Consider the following 24,161-nt stretch of genomic DNA (forward strand, 5'->3'; position numbering starts at 1 on the left):
CAGCCAGAACTCAAAGCAGCGCCCATGTGGGTTGCTGGTGGCATTGCAGGCAATGGCTTAACCTATGCTATGCCACGATGCCAGGCCCGAGATTCCTAGATTCATCCTCTAGATTGAATGATGCAGTGGACAAAAGTAGACATGAAGGAGGAGGCTTTGCCCAGGCTTTGAGGCTCATTCTAATCAGAGGTATTGCGGAGAGGGGTGGAGGTGTTACCTGGGGTGGCCCCTGCTTCTCTTCTCTTCCAACCCTGAGGGCTGGGGCTGAGGCTCCTCTGCAGCCTGGGTCCCTGGCCACTCAGCACTTTTCCCTCTGTGTGCTGGTTGCAGGCATACATGTATTTGAATGAGGGAGAGAGGCTGCTGAAAACCCTCAAGAAGGAAAAATCCTGGAGTCAGACTTTTGAGTCTGCCACCTTTTATAGCCTCAAAGGCCAGGTAAGACACCACACATGAATTAAGCTGTTACTTGCCTTGGGCCTTTCCATGGAGATAGAAGTTTCCACTACTATACCTTGTACTTCCCTCTCCCATTCCCCACCACCGATGCCTGTCCAAGACGCTAGCACCCCAGCCCCTGGGCTCCAACCTCACTGTCGTCCCCACAGCAAGATCTTCCCTGTTCTCCAGGCTGCATCCTTATGAACTGTTTCCATAGCAGCCTCTACATATAGATGTGAATGGGTCAGGTGATACACAGCAAAGACACCAAATCCTACTCATTCAGCCTTCTTTCACGCACGCATCCAGTAAATGCTACTATGCCGGGCACAAGAATTCCTTTCTGGGCCATAAATCACCTCATTGGAAAGAGTCCCCAGAGGATGAATTGAGGGACCCTAGCGACCAAGTCCAGGATGACTGCTTTGCCTCCTTCCCGCTCTCCCTCTCTCATCATCCTCGTAGGTCTGTTTCAACATGGGCCAGATGGTGCTTGCCAAGAAGATGCTGAGGAAGGCACTGAAGCTTCTCAACCGAATCTTCCCTTACAACCTGATCTCCCTGTTTCTCCACACCCACATGGAGAAAAACAGACACTTTCACTATGTGACTCAGCAGGCCCAAGAGAGCTCACCTCCAGGGTAAGGGAGGGAGCCGGGGAGAGCTCATCTCACTCCCCGGAGGAGCGAGACCTACCTGTAAGGTAACAGTCAGCCCCAGAGCCTGGGCCTCCGGGGGGTGCAAAGACTGCTGTGTGGCTCTGACCACTCGCTGGTGGGGGAGAGGGGAGCGTGGGGGCTGCTCCCAGGCCAGAGCTGGGTTGCCCCCGAGCACTTCCCAGGCAGCTCTTGCCAGTGGGAGCTCAGATGACAAAAGGTTAAAGAGACCACCTTTGCAAGGTAAGCTCCGGTGCCTCTCCCATGGTGTAGCCCACTGAAGCCCTGGCCATCCATGTTGCCATTGGAACCTGCAACATTGCTCCTGGAACCTCAGTCACAGCCCTCTTCCATTCACAGTCAAGACAGTGGGTATGGGCCCTGCCCTGAAGGAAAATAGCAGGCCGTGGAGACGTCTGTCGGGGGATTAACCACCTAGCTATCTCCATAGGGACGCAGCTTCCGTGAGGACATCCACTGGCTAAAATCGTACAGTGTTTTGTGCATTTCAGCACATGTGATTTTTACCTACAAAAGAACCTCAGAAAATAGTCATGGACTGTGAGAGAAACAGTGAGAGGAGAGGGAGATGAAATAAGAAAGTTGACAGCTGAAACTGGTGCTGGGTACTAGGGCTCATTACACCCTTTTGTTTGCTGTGTGTATGTTTGAAACCTTTTAGAGCAAAGGTTTATTTAAAAATCCCACCTATCTAGCAGCTCATACAGAGGGAAAGACCACCTTGTTGGGGAATCTAGAGGGCTGACAGAGAACTTCCCATCCATCTCTGGAGAGACCAGTAGTCTAAGACACAGACATCTGTTCCCTTGAGCAAGTTACTACAGCTCTTTTTGCGACCCCACAAGAAACTACCCTTGTCTGCTTCCCATAGTATTCCTTTCCATGTGGGAGAATCCTGAAATGGGAATGGGATGGAGCCTAGCTCCTTTGCAGGTTGGAGGCAGCTCCTGGGAATCCCTGGCCTCTCCTGAGACACCAGGAAGGGAGGGGTGAGGAAGCGCTCAGAGATGGCTCTGAGAGGTTGAGAAGGAAGTAGCCCTTGGCTTACCTGTAGGGCTGCCAATCAAACACAAGATGCCTCGCCAGATTTGAATTTTGGTGAAGGTAAGCAATCATTTCTTTAGTGCACATTTGCTATATGTCATATATATTTAGGACACACACATTTTTTTCATTTTTTTAAAAATATGTTATCTATGTTTAAATTCATATTTAACTGGGCATCTGGTATTTTCATTTGGTAAATTGGATAACCTTAGTTTGTGTCCACATTGTATAAAAGGAACAAGAAGTACCTGCACAAGGGGAAAAGGCAGAAAAGTATTGTGTGGGGAAAAACCTGCAGAGTTGTTGGCTTCAGGTACCCTCCAGTCAAAGGAGTCTCACTCTAAGATGAGGGCGGTAAGAACAAACTCAATGCCAGGGTGTCAGCAGCGCTCTGGGCTTCTTACACAGTAAGATTTTACCCTGTCCCTGTCTCCTCAGAACCTTGAAAAATGACATTTACAACAGAGTCAGTGTCATCTCTGTCTAAGCTGAGTGTACCTGGGATTCTTCTTTAGCCTCTCAACAATGCCTTTTTCCTCCTTCCTTCTCCTTTTTATTGAAAATCTGCCTTTTGAGAAGCATTTCCGTTGCTATTTTGTTCTCGTGGTTTTGTTGAGTTCCTAACAAGGCAGCCTTCTTGTTGAGGCCCCCGTTTCTGTCTCACACACACGCAGGATGTGGGGCTGCATGATCAGTGGCCCATCGAGGCTGGCACTGAGAGCCCAGACGTTCCTCGTGGAAGGTCATCCGTCTGTTCTCCCCTTGAACGCCTCCATGCCCAGGGCGGGGGGGCGGGGGGTCACCATTGCCTGTGACACTGCAGTCCACTGTCTGAACCTAGCTGTTAAAGATGCTCATTTCCTGTGTTGAGCTGAGACCCAGCTCCTAAGCGCAACGTGCAGTGGAGGAGGCAGTGCATTGACCAGACTGAGCTGAGGGTGGACAAGGCTTCGGTCCTGGCACCCTCACTTCTAGCTGTGGGACTTCGAGTTAACTGCTTAATTTGAGTCTCACCTTCTTCACACCGAGGCTAATTATTCCTTCTTCCTGATAGGGTTGTCATTAGAATCAACTGTCATGAATTATATTATCATACATTTTTAAATAACGGCATTTAACTAGCAATTTGGGGACAGGTGACCTGAGGCAGATGCCGATATAAATCATCTTAATGGTCACAAAGAAGGTAGTAGGTGAACAAAGTAGGTATTACGGCCCTCACTTTACAATGAAAAAAGCGTGATTCATAAAAATGAACATGCCTGCCAGTCACAGAGGCGAGCTTCAGATGCAAGGCGGTTCTGCCTCCCGAGCCCGCAGCAAGGCCCCGGTGTACCTGCACCCCACTAGCACATGGTGGCCATTCTACCCTCTATGCGTGGTCCATGTGTGTTTACTTCATGTCCTAGGAAGAAGAGGCTGGCCCACCTCTACCAGCAGACCGCCTGCTTCTCCTTGCTGTGGCAGATCTACAGCTTGAATTATTTTTTCCACCACAAGTACTATGGCCACCTGGCAGCTATGATGGAGCTGAACACCGCACTGGAAACTCAAAATGATTTCCAGGTAAGGCGTGCGTGTAGCTGCTCCTCGCATTTCTGGATCTCACTTGGAAAGAGGAGCCCCGCGAAAGCCCAGCTGGGACTGACATCGCCAGACTGCCGCAGAGCCTTCCTCACGGCAGGGTTTCGCTGAGGTCAGCAGTGGCCAACAGGATCCCGTCACACGTTTACAAAACCAGTGAGGACCCCAAAAAGCTTTTATTAAAGGAGCTGTACCTACTGGCATATAGGAAATGAAAACTGAGGAAATTTATTTTTAAAATTTATTTTAAAATACAAATCATGAACGCATTGCACAGAGACAGCAAGATCTTCCATTAGCTGGTTCACTCCCCAAGTGCCTGCAACAGGCAGCCCAATTGGGCTGGGCCTTCCAGGAGCCAGGAATTAAATGTGGGTCTCCCACTTGAGCCATCATCTGCTGCCCACCAGGATGAGCATTAGCAGGGAGCTGGATGGGGAGCAGAGCCAGAGCTGGAACCCAGGCACTCCAGTATGGGATGCGAGATGTTCTAAGCAGTGTCCTTGCTGCTTTGCCGGTTGCCTGCCTCATCCTAATCATTCCTTTTTTATTAAGATTCATTTTATTTGTTTGAAAGGCAGAGTGATAGTAAGGGAGGGAGAGACAGAGTGAGAAAGAGATTTTTCCATTCACTGGTTAACTCCCCAAATGGCTACAACCCAGCCCAGGCTGAAGCCAGGAGCCTGGAACCCCATCTGGGTCTCTGACATGGTTGTCCGGGATTCTTCCACTGTTTTCCCACGCGCATTAACAAGGATCAGAAATGGAGCAGCTAGGACTCAAACCAGCACTTCGATATGGTATGCCAGCATCACAGGCAGCCTGCATGACCATTTCTTTTCTTTTTTTTTTTAACATATTTATTTATTTATGCATTTATTTATTTATTTTGAGAGGCGGAGTTACAGAGAGAGGGAGAAACAGAAAGAAAGGTCCTCTACCCACTGATTCACTCCCGAAATGGCACAACCCCCAGAGCTGGGCTGATCTGAAGCCAGGAGCCAGGAACTTCTGGGTTTCCCACATGGGTGCAAGGACCCAAGGACTTGGGACATCTTTCACTGCCTTCCCAGGCCATAGCAGAGAGCTGGATTGGAAGGGGAGCAGCCAGGACTCAAACTGGCACCCATATGGGATGCTGGCACTTCACATGGAGGCTTAGCCTACACTGCTACAGTGCCGGTCCCCATAACCAATTCTTAAAAACAAACAAATAAGCAACAACAACAAACCACCATATTTCCCCAAGCAAAAAACAGTGAGAAGTGTGGCTTTGTATTAAATTTTTTGCAAATATCTTAATGAGTGGCTTCATAGATGACAACAAGATTCTCACACCTGCTTCTATCATGTATGTTGCCTCTGGGAAATGTCAGTATTTAATCCAGAAGGAATAGGAGTGAAGAAGGAAAATGTTAAAAGTGATTTTGGGGAGCCGATGCTGTGTCATAGAAGGTTAAGCCTCTACCTGCTGTGCCAGCATCCCATGTGGGTACCCGTTCGAGTCCCAGATGCTCCACTGTTTTCCAATCTAGCTCCCTGCTAATGCACCTGGGAAATCAGCATAGGATGGCCCAAGTACCTGGGCCTTATCACCCATGGGGGAGACCCAGAAAAAGCTACTAGCTCCTGGCTTCGACCTGGCCCAACCCCAGCCATTGAGGCCATTTGGGGAGTGAACCAGCAGAAGGAAGATATCTTTCTTTGTCTCCCTCTCTCTTGCCTTTTCTCTCTGTATCTCTGCCTTTCAAATAAATAAATAAATCTTTTTTTTAAAAAGTGATTTAAAAAAAATGAATAGCATATAAATGTAAAGGCAATGCATTTTAAAGATTATATTTAACTCATTGAGTTAATCCAATGAGAGAACTAGTAAGATGTTACAAATGACCCCAAGGAATATTCATTTAAAACTAGTGTAGTCCCAGGCCAATAATCACATGGATTCCATTGGACATTTCCGTTTCCATGAAAAAACAATCGTATAGTTTACATTCTGGAGAGTTATAACACGGTTCAGACAGTGAAAGGTAGAGATATCTCAACTGGTGAGCTAGACAGGACACTCATAGAATTGTTTTTCTTTTGGCTCATTTCAAACTCTCTTTTTAAATTAATTTATTTATTTGGAAGGCAAAGTTACAGAGAGGCAGAGAGAGAGATCTTCCATCCACTGGCTCACTCCCCAAATGCCTGCAATGGCGGGAGCTGGGCCGATCCAAAGCCAGGTGCCAGCAGCCTCTTCCAGGTCTCCCACACGAGTGCAGGGACCCAAGGTCTTGGGCTTCCTGGTACTGCTTTCCCAGGCCACAGGAGAGAGAGCTGGATCAGGGGTGGAGCAGCCAGGTCTCAAACCAGTGCCCACATGGGATGCCAGCACTGCAGACAGCAACTTCACCCCCTACGCCACAGCACCTGCCCCTCATTTCAACCTCTTTCACTATTTTTTTCCGACATAACTAATACTTTGATATGATGAAGCTAGCTTTGACCTTGTGTGCTTTCTGTAAGGGTCTTGGACCAATGGGGGTCCTGGGACCAACTGGGAGAGCCACTAGGCAAAGACTTTGGGTGAGATGAGAAAGATTCCAGGAGACAAGATCATGAAATTCTGAAGCTAAATCCAGCTCGTCAACCTGGCTGCTTTATAAAAAGTACACCAAGTCTGTGTTTCTTTTGGGGCAATCACTTCCTCCTGGACTGCGAATGACCAAGAACTGAGGGAAATAGTCAAGTTGGAGGAGCTTGAATTGAAGTAGTCATGTTGGAGGAGCCTGAATTCCTAGCCAGGAGTCTGTCACCAGCATTAGTTTTTTTCATGAGCCCAGCCAGGCTGGCTCTCCCAGGACAGAGAAGTATTTATAAAGCTCATCTGGCTGGTACCCCTGCCTGTTTCCATCCCCACCCCACCCAGTTCCCTGGATCACGAAGGAGCCACTGGGGCGGCCACATTGGTCTCTTTTGGTTGCTAAGACCCAGAAGTTCAGTCTCATTCTTGCACTGAACATTTCCTCTGTCTGAAGTGTTCAGCTCCTGATCGTTACTGGGCTTTCTTTTTTTTTTTTTTTTTCTAAGATTTATGTTGGACTTACTCTTTATCAGCTTAAAGATCACTGCTCCAGTGAAGTCTACCTCCCTTAACAGAGCCACCCTTCATGTTCTAACCCATCACCCTTATGTTAGCAGGTTTTGTTTGTTCACCTGTTAGCTCATAGTCGGTCCCCATCACTAGCCTGTGACCTCGGGGACAGCAGGGCCTTTGCCACGGTGTTCACATCCTGTGAGCCTGGAACTGGGCCTGGCATTTGGCAGGTACTCAAAAGACACAGATTGGAAGAAATATTTCACTTCCTCTTCACACTTGAGGCAGTGGAGTTGGGGTACGGCAGGGCATCTGTGGTGGCGATGGAAGTGGGCCAGGGCAGATCAAATGTAGAAACGAGCTTGGAAGTGAATTAAGAGACTGGTCAGGGAGGCGTTTGGCAAAGTGGTGAAGACGCCACTTGGGACACCCACGTCCCATATCGGAGTGCCTGCATGTGAGTCCTGGCTCCTCTGTCTCTGATCCGGCTTCCTTCTAAGGTGCTCCCTGGGGGGCAGCAGATAATGACTCAACTACCTGAGTCTCTGCCACCTGTGTGGGAGACCCAGAATTGAGCTCCTGGCTCCTGGCTTTGGCCTCATGTAGCCTAGGTTATTGTGGGCATCTGTGGAAGTGAACCTGCAGATGGAAGATTCCCCCCCCCCCCCCGCCCCTTACAAATGAAAGAAAAAAGAAGAAAGAAAGACAAATGTCAAAAGACAGAGACTTGTTCTGAATGCAGAACAGCAGGGAAAGCAGTCCCTTCCGTGTTCAAAAATGGCCCAGGTAGCAGGAGTGGGACAATGGCAGGAGCCAGTGTGAGAGCCAGGAGGGGTTTCCAGACCCCCACCAGTCTGCCTTGTGACACTGGCGAGCACGTGACCTCGGAGCTTTGCATTCTCCCCACTGAGTGCAGCAGTTGGACGCCACACCCCCCATTTGCAGTCTTGGATTTTTCATTTCCCCACAGTTCTCTGCACTCCACCACCATTTCTGACCAGCATTTTCAGAAGGAGGTTCAACCTGGGCAGAAAGGAATGCCCTAAAATGGAGTCCCAGGGACCTGCTTTTAGCACAGAAGGTGCGGGCAGTCGCTTTGCACCATTTGTGAAACTGCAGGAAAAGAGTCCCTACTCAGAAGTGCCTCCCCCACCCAACTGCTGTAACTCCCAGGACTTCCCGCCTTTGGATACTGTGTCTCCTGTTTACATTTTCAAAGCCACTTCCATGAACTCTGTTTTTATAGATGTAATAAAACTGCTTTTTTCCATTTCCGTGGAATGGCTGGGGCTGGACCATACTGAAGCCAGGAGCCTGGAACTCCATCTGTGTCTCCCCTGTGGATAGTAGGAGTCCAAGCACTTGGACTGTCTTCCACTGCTTTCCCAGGCATATTAGCAGGGAGCTGGACAGGAAGTGGAGCTGCCGGGACTGGAACCCATATGGGATTCTGGCACTGCAGGAGACTTAACCCAGTGAGCCACAACATTGGCCCCCTTCCATTATTTTTAAAGGCAAATAAACCAAGCCTACTTTTTTTTTTTGTCAAATTACAAAGGCAATACACACTTATTACAACAAATTAAATACCACAGAAGTACCTAAAGTAAAAAGCAAAGACTTTCTTGTCTCTTAAATCCCCCCCCCTTGCCTGCAGCAAAGAGGCAACTACTGTTTACATTTTGGGTTGCATCCTTTCAGGCTTTTTGCTATGCGATCATATATCCATACATGTAAGCCATTGCTTTTATTTCTCATGGAAATAAAAATGTTTATATTTTAAAGACTCTGGGCAGGAGGGCCCATCGAGCTTGTCCTACAGGATATAGTAAATAGATGCCAGAAACTCCATTTGAGTTCTTTTTTTTTAAAGAATTATTTTATTTATTTGAAAGACAGAGTTACAGAGAGAGGTAGAGACAGAGAGAGAGAGGTCTTCCATCCGCTGGTTCACTCCCTAATTGGCTGTAACAGCTGGAGCTGCGCCAATCCAAAGCCAGGAGCCAGGAGCTTCTTCCAGGTTTCCCTTGAGGGTGCAGGGGCCCAAGCACCTGGGCCATCTTCCACTGCTTTCCCAGGCCATAGCAGAAAGCTGGATCGGAAGAGGAGCAGCCGGGATTCAAACTGGCATGCATATGGGATGCTGGCGCTGCAGGCTGGGGCTTTAACCCACCGCGCCACAGCAGCCACAGCGCCGGCCCCCTCCATTTGACTTCCGTATATCAGACCATGGCTTTGGCCAAATGACCAGCTCTATTCCCAAGCTTCCCAATCCAATGCTTACTTGCAGACACTGGGTGATGTCCCTGGTCTTTCCGCTTTGTGTTCCACCTCCATCTTTTCCCTTCTTGCCTCCCTTGCTGCCATTTCAGATCATTAAGGCTTACCTGGACTACGCCATGTACCACCACCTGGCTGGCTACCAGGGTGTGTGGTTCAAATATGAAGTCAAGGCCATGGAGCAGATCTTCAACCTCCCCCTGAAAGGCGAGGGCATTGAAATTGTGGCATACGTGGCTGGTAAACTGAGCTACATCAAGTTAATGATGGGTTACCTGGACTTGGCCATTGAGTTAGGTAAGGACTGGCTGGCAACAAGGAACATGATGATACAAGTAATATCCCCAAATACACTGCAATTGTTTTTTTCCCAGGCGCTCGAGCCCACAAGATGTGGGCATTGCTCCAGAATCCCAACCAACACTATGTGGTCCTCTGCAGACTTAGTAAATCTCTCTTCTTGAAAAACAGGTATTTATCTCAAGGCGTTTTCCAAAGTTAGGGGGAGGAAGCCATATAAGTATTATGGCGTGACCTGGCTCACTTACCCTGGTCACAGGGCAGGGAGGAGTATGGCTCGCAGGGAGATGACCAGATGGGTTTGAACCATGTTTTACTTTTGGACGCTACTGCTCGTTTAACTGAATGCTCCCACATGCATCCTTGCGAATCTGGTTGCTCTGCCCAGTGGTGGGGGTGCGGGGGGGCTGAGACAGTGGGGATCAGGTCCCTGCCCATCAAGTGGAGAGGAAGGGGAAAGTCCTATAGGGAGGCAGATACCCAGAGAATCACAACCAGGACCTGGGGGCCCTGGCCAGACTGGCTTCACTCTGGTCGCCCTGTTATAGAGGACCCATGAAAGAACAGTTTGGGGAAAGAGCCAATCAAATCCCTAGATTCCAGTCCTCAGCAGGGGTGGATCTGAAGTCTGTTTAGTGAGTTGCATTTGGTTCTCAGTTCCTGAGCAGGACCAAGTGCTGGACCAGGATTGAAATCCTGCCTGTCCTCTCCACTCCCCACTTGTTAATGCCCACATCTTGTCTCTTCCCTAGATACAAGCATCTGATCCAGATGCTGAGGAGGCTGTGGGATCTTTCTGTAGCAGAAGGCCACATCATCAGCAAGGCGTTTTTCTATTTAGTCTGCTTGGACATCATGCTTTATTCCGGTGAGTGTGGCTCTGGGATTGAAAAGAGATTGGGGCTGTGGCCCCTGCACTGTGCGTTATGTGATAGCTGCCAGGGATTTTTTTTTTTTAAGATTTATTTTATTTATTTGAAAGACAGAGTTACAGAGAGAGGTAGAGAAAGAGAGAGAGGTCTTCCATCTGCTGATTCACTCCCCAAATGGCTGCAACGGCCGGAGCTGCTCCAATCCGAAACCAGGAGCCAGGAGCTTCTTCCGGGTCTTCCACGTGGGTGCAGGGCCCCAAGGACTTGGGCCATCTTCTACTGTTTTCCCAGGCCATAGCAGAGAGCTGGATCAGAAGAGGAGCAGCTGGGACTAAAACCGGTGCCTGTATGGGATACCAGTACTTCAGTCCAGGGCTTTAAGCCGCTGCACCACAGTGCTGGCCCCAGGGCTAGAGTTTTGAGACCAGTAGGTTTCTGGCTGATAGATTTAGAGGAGAGGGAAAGGAAGAATCTGGTGCTGTGAACCAAGGAGCTGTCTTGTAGGTGCCAAGATGGGAATGGAATAGCAATGAGGAAGCTGTTGGATCTAAGCTGCTGGCTTATTTGTCAGATTAATTTACACACAAGTAACAGTGACTGATATTGTCTTCCTATGTCCATTTTACTGGAGACATTTTTTTTGTATTTATATATTTTTTAATATTTATTTGAAAGGTAGAATTACAGACAGAAAGGTTCTCCATCTGCTGGTTCACTTCCCAAATGACCACAAAGGCTGGAGCTGAGCCAATCTGAAGCCAGGAGCCAGGAGCTTCCTCCGCGTCTCCCGCGTGGGTGCAGGGGCCCAAGGACTTGGGCCATCTCCCACTACTTTCCCAGATGCATTAGCAGGAGCTGGATGGGAAGTGCAGCAGCTGGGATTCATATGGGATGACAGTATCTCAGGCTGTGGCTTAATCCACTGGGCCATAACACCAGCCCCATAAAGTTATCTTTTAATTTTACTTTTCCATGAAATTTCTGGCGTACCCTTGTATATGCATATGATCCCACAATAGCTGGGACTCAGCAAACACAAGGCAATGCAGCCACGTGGTTGCCACAATCCATGGGACCCTTTGGATTCACAAAGCAATCAGAGACTGCTCTCCCTGCGGTGTGAAATCCTACGGTGAGCCACCAGGCCAAAAAGGCAACCACCCCCCACCTACCAGCTAAGCTCTCTGCTCTCTATCTCTCTTCTAGGCTTCGTTTATAGAACATTTGAAGAATGTTTGGAATTCATTATCCAAAATGAAGACAACAGAATCCTCAAGTTCCAAAGTGGACTTCTCCTGGGACTTTACTCGAGTATAGCTATCTGGTAAGAGAACATGGTGAACGCCAAGAGGAGTTCTATGAAACCTGCGAGAGCTATTCATCCCTTAGACGCGAGGCAGCTCCAGGAGACCAGCAGGATTCAGTCCATCCCCTTCCACCAAGAACAGAAAAGTGAGGTTGTCTCCATTGTAGTCAGTGCAATGGGCTTTGTCCCCATACACATCATGCTGTGGTAGCACAGGAGTAAATAAGAAAAGCTTACAGTGCCTTCAGCCCGCTGTCTCCTTGGGTTCTGCATCCGTGGAGTCAACCAACCCTGGTTTGAAAATATTTGGGGATACATGTGTCTGTACTGAATACAGTCATTATTCCTTAAACAATACAGTGGGTGACAAGTATCCCGTAACATTTACATTGTGTTATTAGGTATTTGAAGTCATTAGAGATGATTTAAAGCCTACGGGGTGATATGCATAGGTTATATGCAAGTACCATGCCATAGTACTTAATAGAAGGGGCTTGAGAATCTAGATTTTGGTATCTGCAGAGGTTCCTGGAAGCAAATCCCCTAGGATGCTAAGGGTTGACAGATCTAGCTTCTGAGGCGTGCTGGGGCTTGCGCCCACCTAGGTCTAATCCCACAGAACAACATTATTGTGAGGCTAAGGTTGGAGGATATGGTTTACATCTGCAGGGAAGGTTCCTAGCACTGAGCCCGGTGATCAGACTTACCCACGCAGCAGCAGGCAGTTCCTGAAAACCACGTTCTGTAATTAATACACAGTTATTCTTAAGTGTTGAAACTTAACTGAAAAGTGATCCCTGTTAAATATAAGAGTGGGAATAAGAGAGGGAAGAGATGTACAATTTGGAACATGCTCAAGCTGACTTGCCCCAAACGGTAGAATTAGAAACATACCAGGGGATTCCAATTCAATCCCATCAAGGTGGCATGTACCAATGCCATCTCACTAGTCCAAGTGATCAATTTCTGTTCACAGTTGATCATAATGATAGGACTAAGAGCCAAAGGGAGCACATAAACAAGACTAGTGTCTTCAAATACTAACCAATAGAATAAAAAAGGGAGAGAACGATCAAACATGGGAAGCGAGATACACTCATAGAATGGCAGATGTCCTAAACAGCACTCTGGCCTCAGAATCAGCCCTTAAGGCATGCGGATCCGGCTGAAATGCCCATGAGAGTATTTCAGGCATGGAAAGCCAAGACACTCTGGCAAAAAAAAAAAAAAAAAAAAAAAACACCAAACCTAAATGAAAGATCTCCGCAAGTGAGATCCCAGTGGAAAGAACAGGTCATCAAAGAAGGAAGTACCTTTCTCTGAAGGGAGGAGAGAACTTCCATTTTGACTACAACCTTGTCTAAATATGATCAGAGCTGATGAACTCAAAAGGCCTCCATAGCCTTGGCAACTCATGACAAGAGCCTAGGGTGATTACTGATGCCATAAACAAGAGTGTCAATTTGTTAAGTCAACAACAGGAGTCACTGTGCACTTACTCCTCATGTAGGATCTCTGTCCTTAATGTGCTGTACATTGTGATTTAATGCTATAACCAGTACTCAAACAGTATTTTTCACTTTGTGTTTCTATGTGGGTGCAAACTGTTGAAATCTTTACTTAATGTATGCTAAACTGATCTTCTGTATATAAAGAGAATTGAAAATGAATCTTGATGTGAATGGAAGGGGAGAGGGAGCGGGAAAGGGGAGGGTTGCGGGTGGGAGGGAAGTTATGGGCGGGGGGAAGCCATTGTAATCCATAAGCTGTACTTTGGAAATTTATATTCATTAAATAAAAGTTAAAGATTAAATTAAATTAAATTAGACTTGGAAAAAAAAAAAAGAAAACCGCGTTTTCCCACCTCTCTTCCACATGGCAGAGATGTGAGCACCACGCTCCCTGTCCCCTCTATCCCAGGATAGAGAGAGAGGTCCTGCACTCCATTTGCCTACTTCCTCTCCTGGAGTCACCAGCCAACCACATCACTCCTTATCACAGGAGGAGTGAGAGGAGCAGAGAAAAGATCCTGGGTCCCTCATGTGAAGCAGCAGCACCTGTACCCCATTACCTGCATTAGCAGGAAGCTGGAGACAGGAGCCAGAGCTGGGAATTGAACATGGCCATTCCAAGTATGGGATGTGGGTGTCCCAACCAGGCTCCTGACCTCTAGGCCAAATGTTAGTACCTTATTTTTTCTTTTTTTTTATATTCATTTATTTATTTGAAAGGCAGAATTAGAGAGAGAGAGAGAGAGAGAGAAAGAGAAAGAAAGATCTTCTATCCACTGATTCACTCCCCGCATGGCCACAACAGCCGAGGCTGGGCCAGGCTGAAGCCAGGAGCCCAGGAGTTTTATCAAGATCTCCCATGTGGGTGCAGGGGTCCAAGGACTTGGGTCATCTTCCACTGCTTTTCCAGGCACATTAGCAGAGAGCTGCATTGGAAGTGGAGCAGCCGGGACTTGAACTGGTACCCATATGGGATGCCTGTGCCACAGGTGGCAGCTTTACCTGCTATGGCACGATGCTGCCTCCCTTATTAAGTGTTTAACTCAGTAGGCCTAGAGCTATGAGGGTATCCTCAAGGAAGGAGATGAATGGTAAAGCTCCGGAACACTAATTAAATTTCTCCCACGACTTTCCTTAAGACTAAAAATTACCCTCCATTCTCATCTACCTCAAATTATATGTAACCGTGTTGTCCAGGGTGGTCCATCAGAGATTTTGTGATGAGATTAAATAACATGGAAAACATCCCTAGATGAAATGCCACGAACTAGAGAAGTTCTAAGTTTGAGTACCAATATCCTCTTATTGTAAACTTACTTGAGAGAAATTACAATCCAAAAATCAAAGTTCAGAAAGTCAAATTAACTTGCCTCTGTGAATTAAGGTTCAAGAAATATGAAGTCCAAAACTCCTCCTCACGTCTTTCTTCCATTTCAGCTGGAGAGTTCAACAGCTGTGTCTTGGGTCAATGCTCCTCACACTTGAGTGGACCTCAGATCACCTGGAGAGTTTGTTAGCTCAGACCCCTAGCCTCACTCCCTGAGTCTGATTAAGCAGATCTGGGTTGGACCAGAGCATGGGCATTGATAAGCATCACCCAAGGTGACCCTGCTAAAGTCATTGTGTGGACGACACTCTGAGTAGCAGTACTTGGCCTGAGCCGTCTCTCTTTGGAATTGGAGTAATCTCTTCAAGTCCCTGAGCCTACAGCTCCACGTGTCTGATCTCCCTTGCTTCTTAAAATGGTAGATGGTAGCTGTCTGAGTCCATTTTCTGTTGCCGTAACTGAGTCCCACAGACTGGGGACCTTAAAAATAACAGAGCTCTATTCAGCTCACCAACTAGAGGTTATAATTCCAAGAGCGCGGCACTGGCAGCTACCTGGCAGTCTGGTCAGGGTCTTCTTGCTGCATAACACAGTGTGGGGAGATCACATGGCCAGACAAGGCACACATGCCAGAGAGCGCTCACGAGAACCACTCCCCTCGATAACTCATTACTCCAGTGGTCAGTTGATCCATGTATAGGTTAATCCATTCAGGAGGGCAGAGCACTCCGACCCAATCATCTCCCAGTGGTCCTGCCTCCAAACAGCATGAGCGTATGAATTTGGGGATCAAGTTTCTTACATGTAAAATTTAGGGAATGCATTCCAAGCGTAGCAGTAGCTAGTGTTACCTGGGTGTTCCCAAAGATTCTATTCCTCTCAAACCATCAAAATTCTACCTTCTTTTGCTGCATGTCCCTGAATTTCTTGCTGTTTGGGGGATTGTGGAGTAAGTGGGGTAAGCGGGAGGCAGACTTTCAGAAGCCCCAGCACTGGAAGCAACACATCCAGAGAGAGTCATTACAGAAAATGAGCCCATTCCGGGAGTGGTACTGATTTTTCTTGTCCCTCTGTGCAGGTATGGCAGACTTCAGGAATGGGACAACTTCTATGTATTTTCTAACAGAGCTAAAACTCTAGTGTCAAGAAGAACCCCGACGATTCTTTACTATGACGGCGTATCTAGGTACATGGAGGGCCAAGTTCTCCAACTTCAAAAGCAAATTGAAGAACAATCTGAGACTGCCCAGGACAGTGGAGTTGAGCTACTCAAGGTGAGGTTGTTCTCCGGCTTCAGGCATAACGTCTCTCCTTAAAGGGATTTCTGTCTGCCTCTTGTGCTAGTTTTTTCTGACTATAGAATCTATACATGTGTTAGGCTATCGTAGAACTTTATTCAAAAAGATGTTCTTTGCCCTCTTACATGTGATTTAATTTATTCCAAGTTTTCTCTTTTTCTCTCCAAATGCCATATGATTGCCCATCATTATCAGTTTTATTTATTTATTTGAAAGGCAGAGTGACAGAAAGAGAGGAGAGACACAGAGAGAACTTCCATCTTCTGGTTCACTCCCCAAATGGCTGCAAAGGCTGGGGCGGGGCCAGGCCAAAGCCAGCAGCCTGGAACTCTATCGGGTATATCAAATGGGTCATAGGAGACCAAGCACTTGGGCCATCTCTGATACTTTCCCCGGCGCAACAGCAGGGAGTTGGGTTGGAAGCAGAGCTTCCTATGGGAGGCTAGCATCGCAGTGGGCCATTTGGCAAGTGAACCAGAGGATGGAAAATCTCTTTCTCTCTGTCACTCTACTTTTCAAGTGAAGAAATCTTTAAACAATGATATGGCTAGATGCTCTTTTTTAGGCATTTATCCTGTTTGATGTTCTCTGAGCTTCTGGATCTGTGATTTGGTCTTTGGTTTTAATTTGGTTATTATTAGTTAATATTATTGGTTATTAATTTGATTATTATTTTATTTTATTTTATTACTATTTTAACTACTTATTTGTTTGTCTTTTTCTTCTCCTTCTGCTATTCCCATTATGCATATGTTACACCATTTGTAGTTGTCCCACAGTCCTTGGATATTTTGTTCTGCTTTTTTTTTTCAGTCTTTCTTTTCTTTGGTTTTCTTTCTACTAATATAGCCTCAAGCTCAGACTCGCATCTGTGTCCAATCTACTAATATGCCCAGCAAAGGCCTTCTTTATTTCTCTGACAGTGCTTTGATTTTTTTAGAGATTTATTTATTTATTTGAAAGGCAGAGTTACAGAGAGCGAGAAGGAGAGACACACAGAAAGAGAGGTCTTCCATCTGCTGGTTCACTCCACAAATGGCTGCAACAGCCAGAGCTGGGCCAGGCCAAAGCCAGGAGCCAGGAGCCAGGAGCTACATCCAGGTCTCCCAAGAAGGCGCAGGGGACCAAGCACTTAGACCATCTTCAGCTGCTTTCCCAGCAGCATTGGCAGGGAGCTGGATCGGAAGTGGAGCAGCTGGCACTCAAACCTGCTCCCATATGGGATGCTGGCATGCTGGCATTGCAGGGGGTGGCTTCACCGTTACGCCACACTGCCAGCTCCCATCTTAACGGTGTTTCCAATCTCTAGCATTTCTTTTTTATTCTTTCTTCGGATTTTCATCACTCTGCCTATATTGCCCTTACCTGCTCTCGACTTTATCCATTAGAACACTTAGCATATTCATCACAGTTGCTTTAGAATCTGGTCTGTTTTTAATTCCAAGTCTCCCTGCCATGTCCGGTCCTGATGCTCGCCCCATCTCTTCCAGCTGTGCTTTTTCCCTTTTAATACACTTGGTAATTTTTTCTTATAGGTTGGACCAGGTCACAGGGACTTGTGCAAATAAGTCTTCAGCAATGTGGCGATAAGGTGTGGAGGCAGGAAGCCTTCCAGAGTTCAGGGTTAGGTTTGAGCAAAACTCCAAAGTGAGCCTGTGGGTTTGGACCAGCGCTTTTCAGTTCCTCCTCCTCTAGCTGGTTCCCCTCGGCCACTTTTCCCTTCCCAAGTGGGTTAGGCGCTGGTTAAATAGTTTCTCCCCTGTGCAAACCTGGTTCACAAGAATGGAGTAATTTGGGTATTTCAAATTGTTCCTCTCCCCTTCTTCTGCTGGAAACTTAGGGGATTTTTCTCTAGGATTGACTGTGAGAATCTAGTCAAAATCCTGGACATAAAACTCACAAGTGTGGGCCCTCTGGAGGCTTTTCATTTATTTTACTTTTCATCCTTTATTATTATTATTATTATTATTATTACAGTCAAACGCCTGTAACCTAAAATGTGCCATGTTAACCATTTGAAGTGCACAGTTCAGTGGCATTCGTGCATTCATAATGTGAGCTTCCATCACCCCCGTCCATTTCTCCAGCTCTTTCCATCTTGTGCACCTGACACTGTTCTCTTTAAGTGTGGCTGGGTGGTTTGTGGTGTTGTTTAAGTCCTCTGCTCCCTTGCTTATCTCTGTCTGGCTGTTCTGCTCATTCTTGAGAGTCTGCCGTGTTGGTGTAGAGTTGCCTGTTTCCATCTCCAGTTCCATCCGTCTCTGCATCGTGCCCTTTCATGCGTTTGTCATTAGCTGCACACGTTTATAACTGTTCTGTCTTCTTGCTCTAGTGACTCTCACTAATTCATAATGCCCTTCCTCGTCTCTTATCACCATTTTTGATGTAAAGTTTATTTTGTCTGATATTACAGTGTCTAATAATGTGTTAGGTCTGGAAGTCTTATTTTCCTCCTTCCCCAAGGATTGCTTTTTTGTTGTTGTTGCTATTGTTCTTTGCTTGCTTTGGTTTTTTAAAATTGTCTTAGGCTGTGTGCCAAGGATTGGCTTGAGGTATAAATTTAAGATCTTCCCAGGTCTTTCCTGAGTCCTTGCCTTTCCCTGGCCACGTGCAGTCACTTTCTAACTTTTCCCATAGAATGTCCTAGTCTTTAATGTCTGAATCTCAAAGGGACATTGGCTCTTTGAACTCCTTGGAATCCCTTTGACCAGAGTGGGTGGGACTTCAACCGTGGAGGCAGGTACAACAACAATGGCTGTTTGTCTATACACCTTTTTGTTTCTTTTTTTTTTTTAATATTTATTTATTTATTTGAAAGGCAGAGGCAGGGAGAGAGAGGTCTTCCATCCACTGGTTCATTCCCCAAGTGGCTGCAATGGCCAGAGCTCCTCTGATCTGAAGTCAGGAGCTCGGAGCTTTTCCAGAACCCCCAAGCAGGTTCAGGGGTCCAAGGATTTGGGTCACCTTCCACTACTTTCTCAGGCCATAGCAGAGACCTGGATGGGAAGTGGAGCAGCCAGGACTCGAACCGGCGCGGCTTTGCCTGCTACGCCACAGCGCCAGCCCCAAGCAATTTACTGAGTATAGCTCAGGTTTCCCTACGCTGGCACAGGTTTCTCCTGGTTAGTGCCAGCTGTGTGAAGCTGTGATTCCCAGTACTCAGCTGACTCCCTCCAGTCTCTGAGGCAGCAATTTGGCCTCCATCCTCACCTCTCTTTCAGAACCAAGAAGAGTTGTCGGTTTTTCTGTCTGTTCAGTTTTTTCACTTGTTGCTAGGACCAAGCACTGACTTCCAAGCTCCTTGTATATGGAGCTGGCCAATTTTTTTTTTTTTTATTTGAAAGTCAAATTAACAAGGAGGGAAGGAGGGAGGGAGAGAGAGCAAGCATCCATCCCCTTTTCACTGTCCAAATGCCTGCAACAACTAGGGCTCTGCCAGGCCAAAGCAGGAGCCAGGAACTCCATCCAGGTCTCCAGGAGGGTGACAGAAACCCAGGTTCTCAGCCCATCTGCTGCCGCCTCCTAGGTGCGTTAGCAGGGAGCTGGATCCGAGGCATGGAGTAGCCGAGACTAGAACCAGGCCCTCTTATGTGGATTGGGGGTCTCCTAAACAGAAGCTCTTTTTAATTTTTTTAAAGATTTATTTTATTCATTTGAAAGTCAGAGTTACACAGAGAGAGAAGGAAAGGCAGAGAGAGAGAGAGAGAGAGGTCTTCCATCTGCTGGTTCTCTCTCTAATTGTGCAGCTGGAGCTGTGCTTCTCCAAAGTCAGGAGCCAGGAGCTTCTTCTGGGTCTCCCATGCGGCTGCAGGGGCCCAAGGACTTGGGCCATCTTCCACTGCTTTCCCAGGCCATAGCAGGGAGCTGGGTCACAAGTGAAGCAGCCGGGTCTCAAACTGGTGCCCATATGGGATGCTGGCACTGCAGGCGGCGGCTTTCCCTGCTGTGCCACAGCACCGGACGCAGCAGCTCTTAACCTGCGGCATCACGACACCCACTGCAGGAACTCATTAATTTTTCTCCTGAATTTTCAACAATTAACTTGTATTGCTTTGATCAGCAAAAGAAAATGTGTTGTTGTGTTAAGTTCTGGCAGAGAAATATTGATGGGCCCTTCTTCTATCACATTCCCCGGTCCGATGGGCCTTGGGGGCCACTGCACTCCACCAACACTTACCATCTGACCCCCGTATTCATATCTCTGTAATACACTCCTCGGTTGACTCTTACCCTTGGAATGTCCCCAAGCCCCCCCGTGGAGGAACAACGTGGCAGCCAAGGACCCTTTTCTGATTCTGATCATGTTCCTGGTGCTTTTGTTTTTAACCCTAGAGCCTGGAGAGTCTGGTGGCTCAAAATACTACTGGCCCCGTCTTCTACCCAAGGCTCTACCACCTGATGGCCTACATCTGTATACTCATGGGAGACGGGCAGAACTGTGACCTCTTCCTGAACACAGCCTTGAAGCTCTCTGAAATACAGGGGAACGTGCTAGAGAAATGCTGGCTGAACATGAGCAAGGTGGGTACCATCCCTGGGCAAGCTGGGGCGGGGGGACGCTCACCCTTCCAGGAAACCCCAGACACCTGCTTCCACTTGGGAGGTCCTTGTCTTAGTCCATTTGGGCTAAAAATATCTTACATTGGGTCATTTGTAAACAACAGAGAGTTGCTGCTTTCAGTTTTGGAAGCTGCTAGCCAGTCCAAGATCAAGGTGCTAAGAGTTCAATGTCTGGCGGGAGCCTGTTTCTCTTTGGTGGTGCCTCTTGCTGCACTATCATGTGGTGCAATGGTGGGGGGGAAACTCACTCCCTTAAATGCTTGTGTTTGTTTATTTATAAAGTGATAGTGCTCTTACCTGGAGAGTCTATTGCTTGTTCTCTCTCTCTCTCTCTTTTTTTTTTTTTTTTTGCAAGATTTATTTATTTGAACGGCAGAGTGAGGGAAGGGGTAGGGTGGGTGGGGGTGAGGAGAAACAGATCTTCCATTTGCTGGTTCACTCCCCAACGGGCTTCAATGGCCAGGGCTGGGCCAGACTGAAGCCAGGAGCCAGGAACTCTATCCTGGTCTCCCATGTCAATGGCAGGAATTCAAGCACTTGGGCCATTCTCCACTGCTTCCCAGACCCTTTAGCAAGGGGCTAGATCAGAACTGGAAGTGCCTGGACCTGAACCCGTGCTTCAACATGGGATGCAGCAGCCCAACCCAGCTGCACCACAACGCCCATCCTGTTAACATCTATTTTAAAAAATGAACGTATACATTTGAAGTGCAGAAGTAGAGGTAGAGACAGAGACTTGGAGAAAAAGAAAGAGCTCCCACCACCGGTTCACTCCCCAAATGCTCTCAACGGCTGGGGCTGGGCCAGGCTGATGCTCAGAATCAGGATCTCAATACAACACTCCCACATAGGTGGCAGGGACACAAGTACTTGGGACATCACCTGTTGCCTGCACATTAGTAGGAAACTGGAACTGAGCTGGGATCCAAACCCAGCTTAAGACAGCTTTTTAACAGCCAAGCCAAACACTGGCTGCAAGCCCTTTTAAAAAAATACTAGTCCCATTTGTGTATTAAGTTTTTAAGATTGATTTTATTTGTTTGAAAGGCAGAGTTTCAAAGAGAGAGGAAGAGAGAGAGAGAGAGAGAGAGAGATCTTCCATCCACTGGTTCACTCCCCAAATGGCCGCAATGGCTAGAGCTGGGCCAGGCTGAAGCCAGGAGCTTGGAATTCTGTCTGGGACTCCCACATGGGTACCAAGGGCCCCAGGACTTGGGTCATCCTCCACTGCTTTCCCAGGTGCATTAGCAGGGAGCTGGATGGGAAGCAGAGCAGCCCCAGGACTTGAACCAGCGCCCAGATGGGGATGCCCTGTGTCACAGGTGACTGCTTAAGTTGCAGACCACAACACTGGCCCCACGCAGCCCACTCCTGACCTAATCACCACCCGAAGGCCCCCACCTCTTCACGCCATCGCCATAGGCATCAAATCCCTACATAAATCAAATCCCTACAGATCCCTACTCACATTCAACACAGGTCTTTCTGTGCCAGCCCCTGTGGTTCACGTTTGTAAGCCTCCCCTGCAGACCCTGTAAGTTCTGGACTCTCCCCCTGATCCAACCCCCTTTAGCACACTCTCTGCCCCTCTCGTGTGGACTTACCACTGGGTGCCACATTTATCCACAAGTCTCCCCTCCAGCATTTACATCTCAAAGGCCAAAACCGTGCTGAGGACCCAGCACAGCACCTTACTGTCAGTACTTGTTGAGTTAGAGAACGAGTGTGCTATAACACGTGTTTAGTTAAGGAGGCTTATGTCGGTATCCTAGTTTGGGAAGCAAAATTCGTTTTTGTCCCTGGGTTCACCTGGTTTTAAAAGCATCCAAGGATGGGGCGGTGTTTTTACAGAGGGTTAAGCCACTGCCTGGAACGCCAGCATCCCATATGGGCGCCAGTTCAAGTCCCGGCTCCTCCTCTTCCCATCCAGCTCCCTGCTAATGCAGCTTGGAAAGCAGTGCAGCATGGTCCAAGTGCTTGAGCCCCTGCACCCACTGGAAGACCAGGAAGAAGCTCCTGGCCCTGGCTCCTGCTGTTAGGGCCATTTAGAGAGTGAACCAGCAGATGGAAGCGCGCTCTCTCTCTCTCTTTCTCTCCCTCTGTCTCCATATCTCTGCCTTTTAAATAAATAAATCTTTTTTTTTTTTAAGCATCTGAGGATGGGGCAGTGTTGTGGCACATAGGTTCAGCCACTGTTTCCTATGTTGGTGTCCTATATGAGGTCCTGGCTAAGCTGCTTCTGCTTAGCTTCCTGTTAATGTGCACCCTGGGAGGCAGCAGATGGTGGCTCAGGTCCTTGGGCCCCTGCTACCCATGGGAGACCAGGATGGAGTTCCTGGCTCCCAGCTTTCCTGTTGCAGCCATTTAGGGAGTGAACCAGCAGAGGGAAGCGCTCTCTCTCTCTCTCTCTTTCTCTCTCTCTCTCTCTCTCTCTCTCTCACTCGCTCTGCCTTTCAAATAAACAACTCTTAATTAGAAAGCTCCAGGGCCATTTAGCCATTTGTGGCATCAGGCCAGTGCTGGCCCCCGAGGCCAGGGAGCGCCAGCTGTTCCTTCGTTCTCTTCCCCTCTCAGGAATGGTGGTACTCAAACTGTACGCTAACAGAAGACCAGTGGCTGCATACGATCCTGAGTCTCCCGGCGTGGGAAAAAATTGTATCCGGCAAGGTGAACATCCATGACGTTCAGAAAAACAAATTTCTCATGCGAGTTAACATCCTGGACAACCCCTTCTAACGTGCTGGGGGGGAAAAAAGAGCAAAGATGTTAACGAGATCCATGCCCTTGCAATGTTCTGTTTTTGATCCTTCTCTGTAGCCAGCACCCTCCGGGTTCTTTTTTTCCACACTCTCTTCTCTTGCAGACACGGAGCCGGGGAAGTTGGCTGCTTCTTCCTTGGAGAGACAGAGAGGGTGGCCAGTGTCATGCTTTGCTTCCTCTAACATTGCCTTTCCTTTCTGTCTTTTGTTTAAAGCCCTGACCTGTGTATTTCAGCCCATGCAAAACTGTACCATATAGGAAGACGGTGCGACACCTTGTGTTGCGACAGACCCGTGTCTGGTTAATGTATTAAACTGCAAGTGTTTTATTTTTAAATGTTCAGTTGTTAAATCTTTTGGAGGAAGCATGCCATCATAAGTAGCCAGCTCTGGGCATGGTCTACAAAGACACATTCCTGTAGAGCCTGCCTGGTTTCCACGGCCACGGTGATACTCCAACATGGGGATACTCCAGTCCATGCACCAAGTATCGGCGGATGGCAGTTGCTTTTCTTAAATTGAAATATTAGGAATTTTGATGTGGCTATCTTGTACATGCTTAGTATATAAAAAATAATAGCAATCATCTTTATTTCCCAGCTGTCAAGGCAAGGCTCTGCATTGTTCATCCTGATGTTGCAAATGAATCCCACAAAGGAGGGTGGACTGACCACATGATACCTCCTGTAAGGTTTGCCACAGAGGCCTGGGGGCCTGGCACAGTGGACAGAGTACCAGGCTATGAATCCCAGATGTTTCTCATTCCCTGACCTCCCTATGTCAGCACATGGTTGTATTGAATAAGATAGTGGAGGTAGAGAGTACAGCATATTGGGGCTGACATTGTGGTATAGAAGGTTAAGCCACCACCTGCGATGCCGCCATCCCATATGGGCACCAGTTCCAGTCCCAGCTGTTCCACTTCAGATCCAGCTCCCTGCTAATGTACCTGAGAAAGCAGTGGAAGATGGCTCAAGTGCTCCTGGTTTTAGCCTGGCCCAGCACTGGCCATTGTGGCCATTTGGGAAGTGAACCAGTGGATAGAAGATCTTTTCTCTCTCTCTCTGCCTATCTAAGAAATAAGAAAAAAGAAAATTATACTGCATCATATATATAT

The 24,161-nt window shown here is 47.6% G+C and overlaps 1 protein-coding gene across 6 annotated transcripts in view; it reads left to right on the forward strand.

Moving 5' to 3' along the window:
• Positions 1-23,381, forward strand: part of ADCY10 (adenylate cyclase 10) — a 110,466-nt gene extending 87,085 nt beyond the window's left edge. For all 6 annotated transcript variants that reach the window (XM_051856005.2, XM_070076641.1, XM_008263960.4 and 3 more), the window contains 10 exon segments: positions 331-438; positions 907-1,082; positions 3,575-3,731; positions 9,204-9,408; positions 9,486-9,582; positions 10,164-10,279; positions 11,490-11,607; positions 15,506-15,701; positions 20,058-20,246; positions 22,860-23,381. In XM_051856005.2, the coding sequence (XP_051711965.1) occupies positions 331-438; positions 907-1,082; positions 3,575-3,731; positions 9,204-9,408; positions 9,486-9,582; positions 10,164-10,279; positions 11,490-11,607; positions 15,506-15,701; positions 20,058-20,246; positions 22,860-23,021 (1,524 nt within the window). In that variant the 3' untranslated portion in view covers positions 23,022-23,381.
• Positions 23,382-24,161: the final 780 nt, after the last annotated feature.

Source organism: Oryctolagus cuniculus, chromosome 7 (genome assembly GCF_964237555.1).
Source record: "Oryctolagus cuniculus chromosome 7, mOryCun1.1, whole genome shotgun sequence".
Taxonomy (NCBI): domain Eukaryota; kingdom Metazoa; phylum Chordata; class Mammalia; order Lagomorpha; family Leporidae; genus Oryctolagus; species Oryctolagus cuniculus.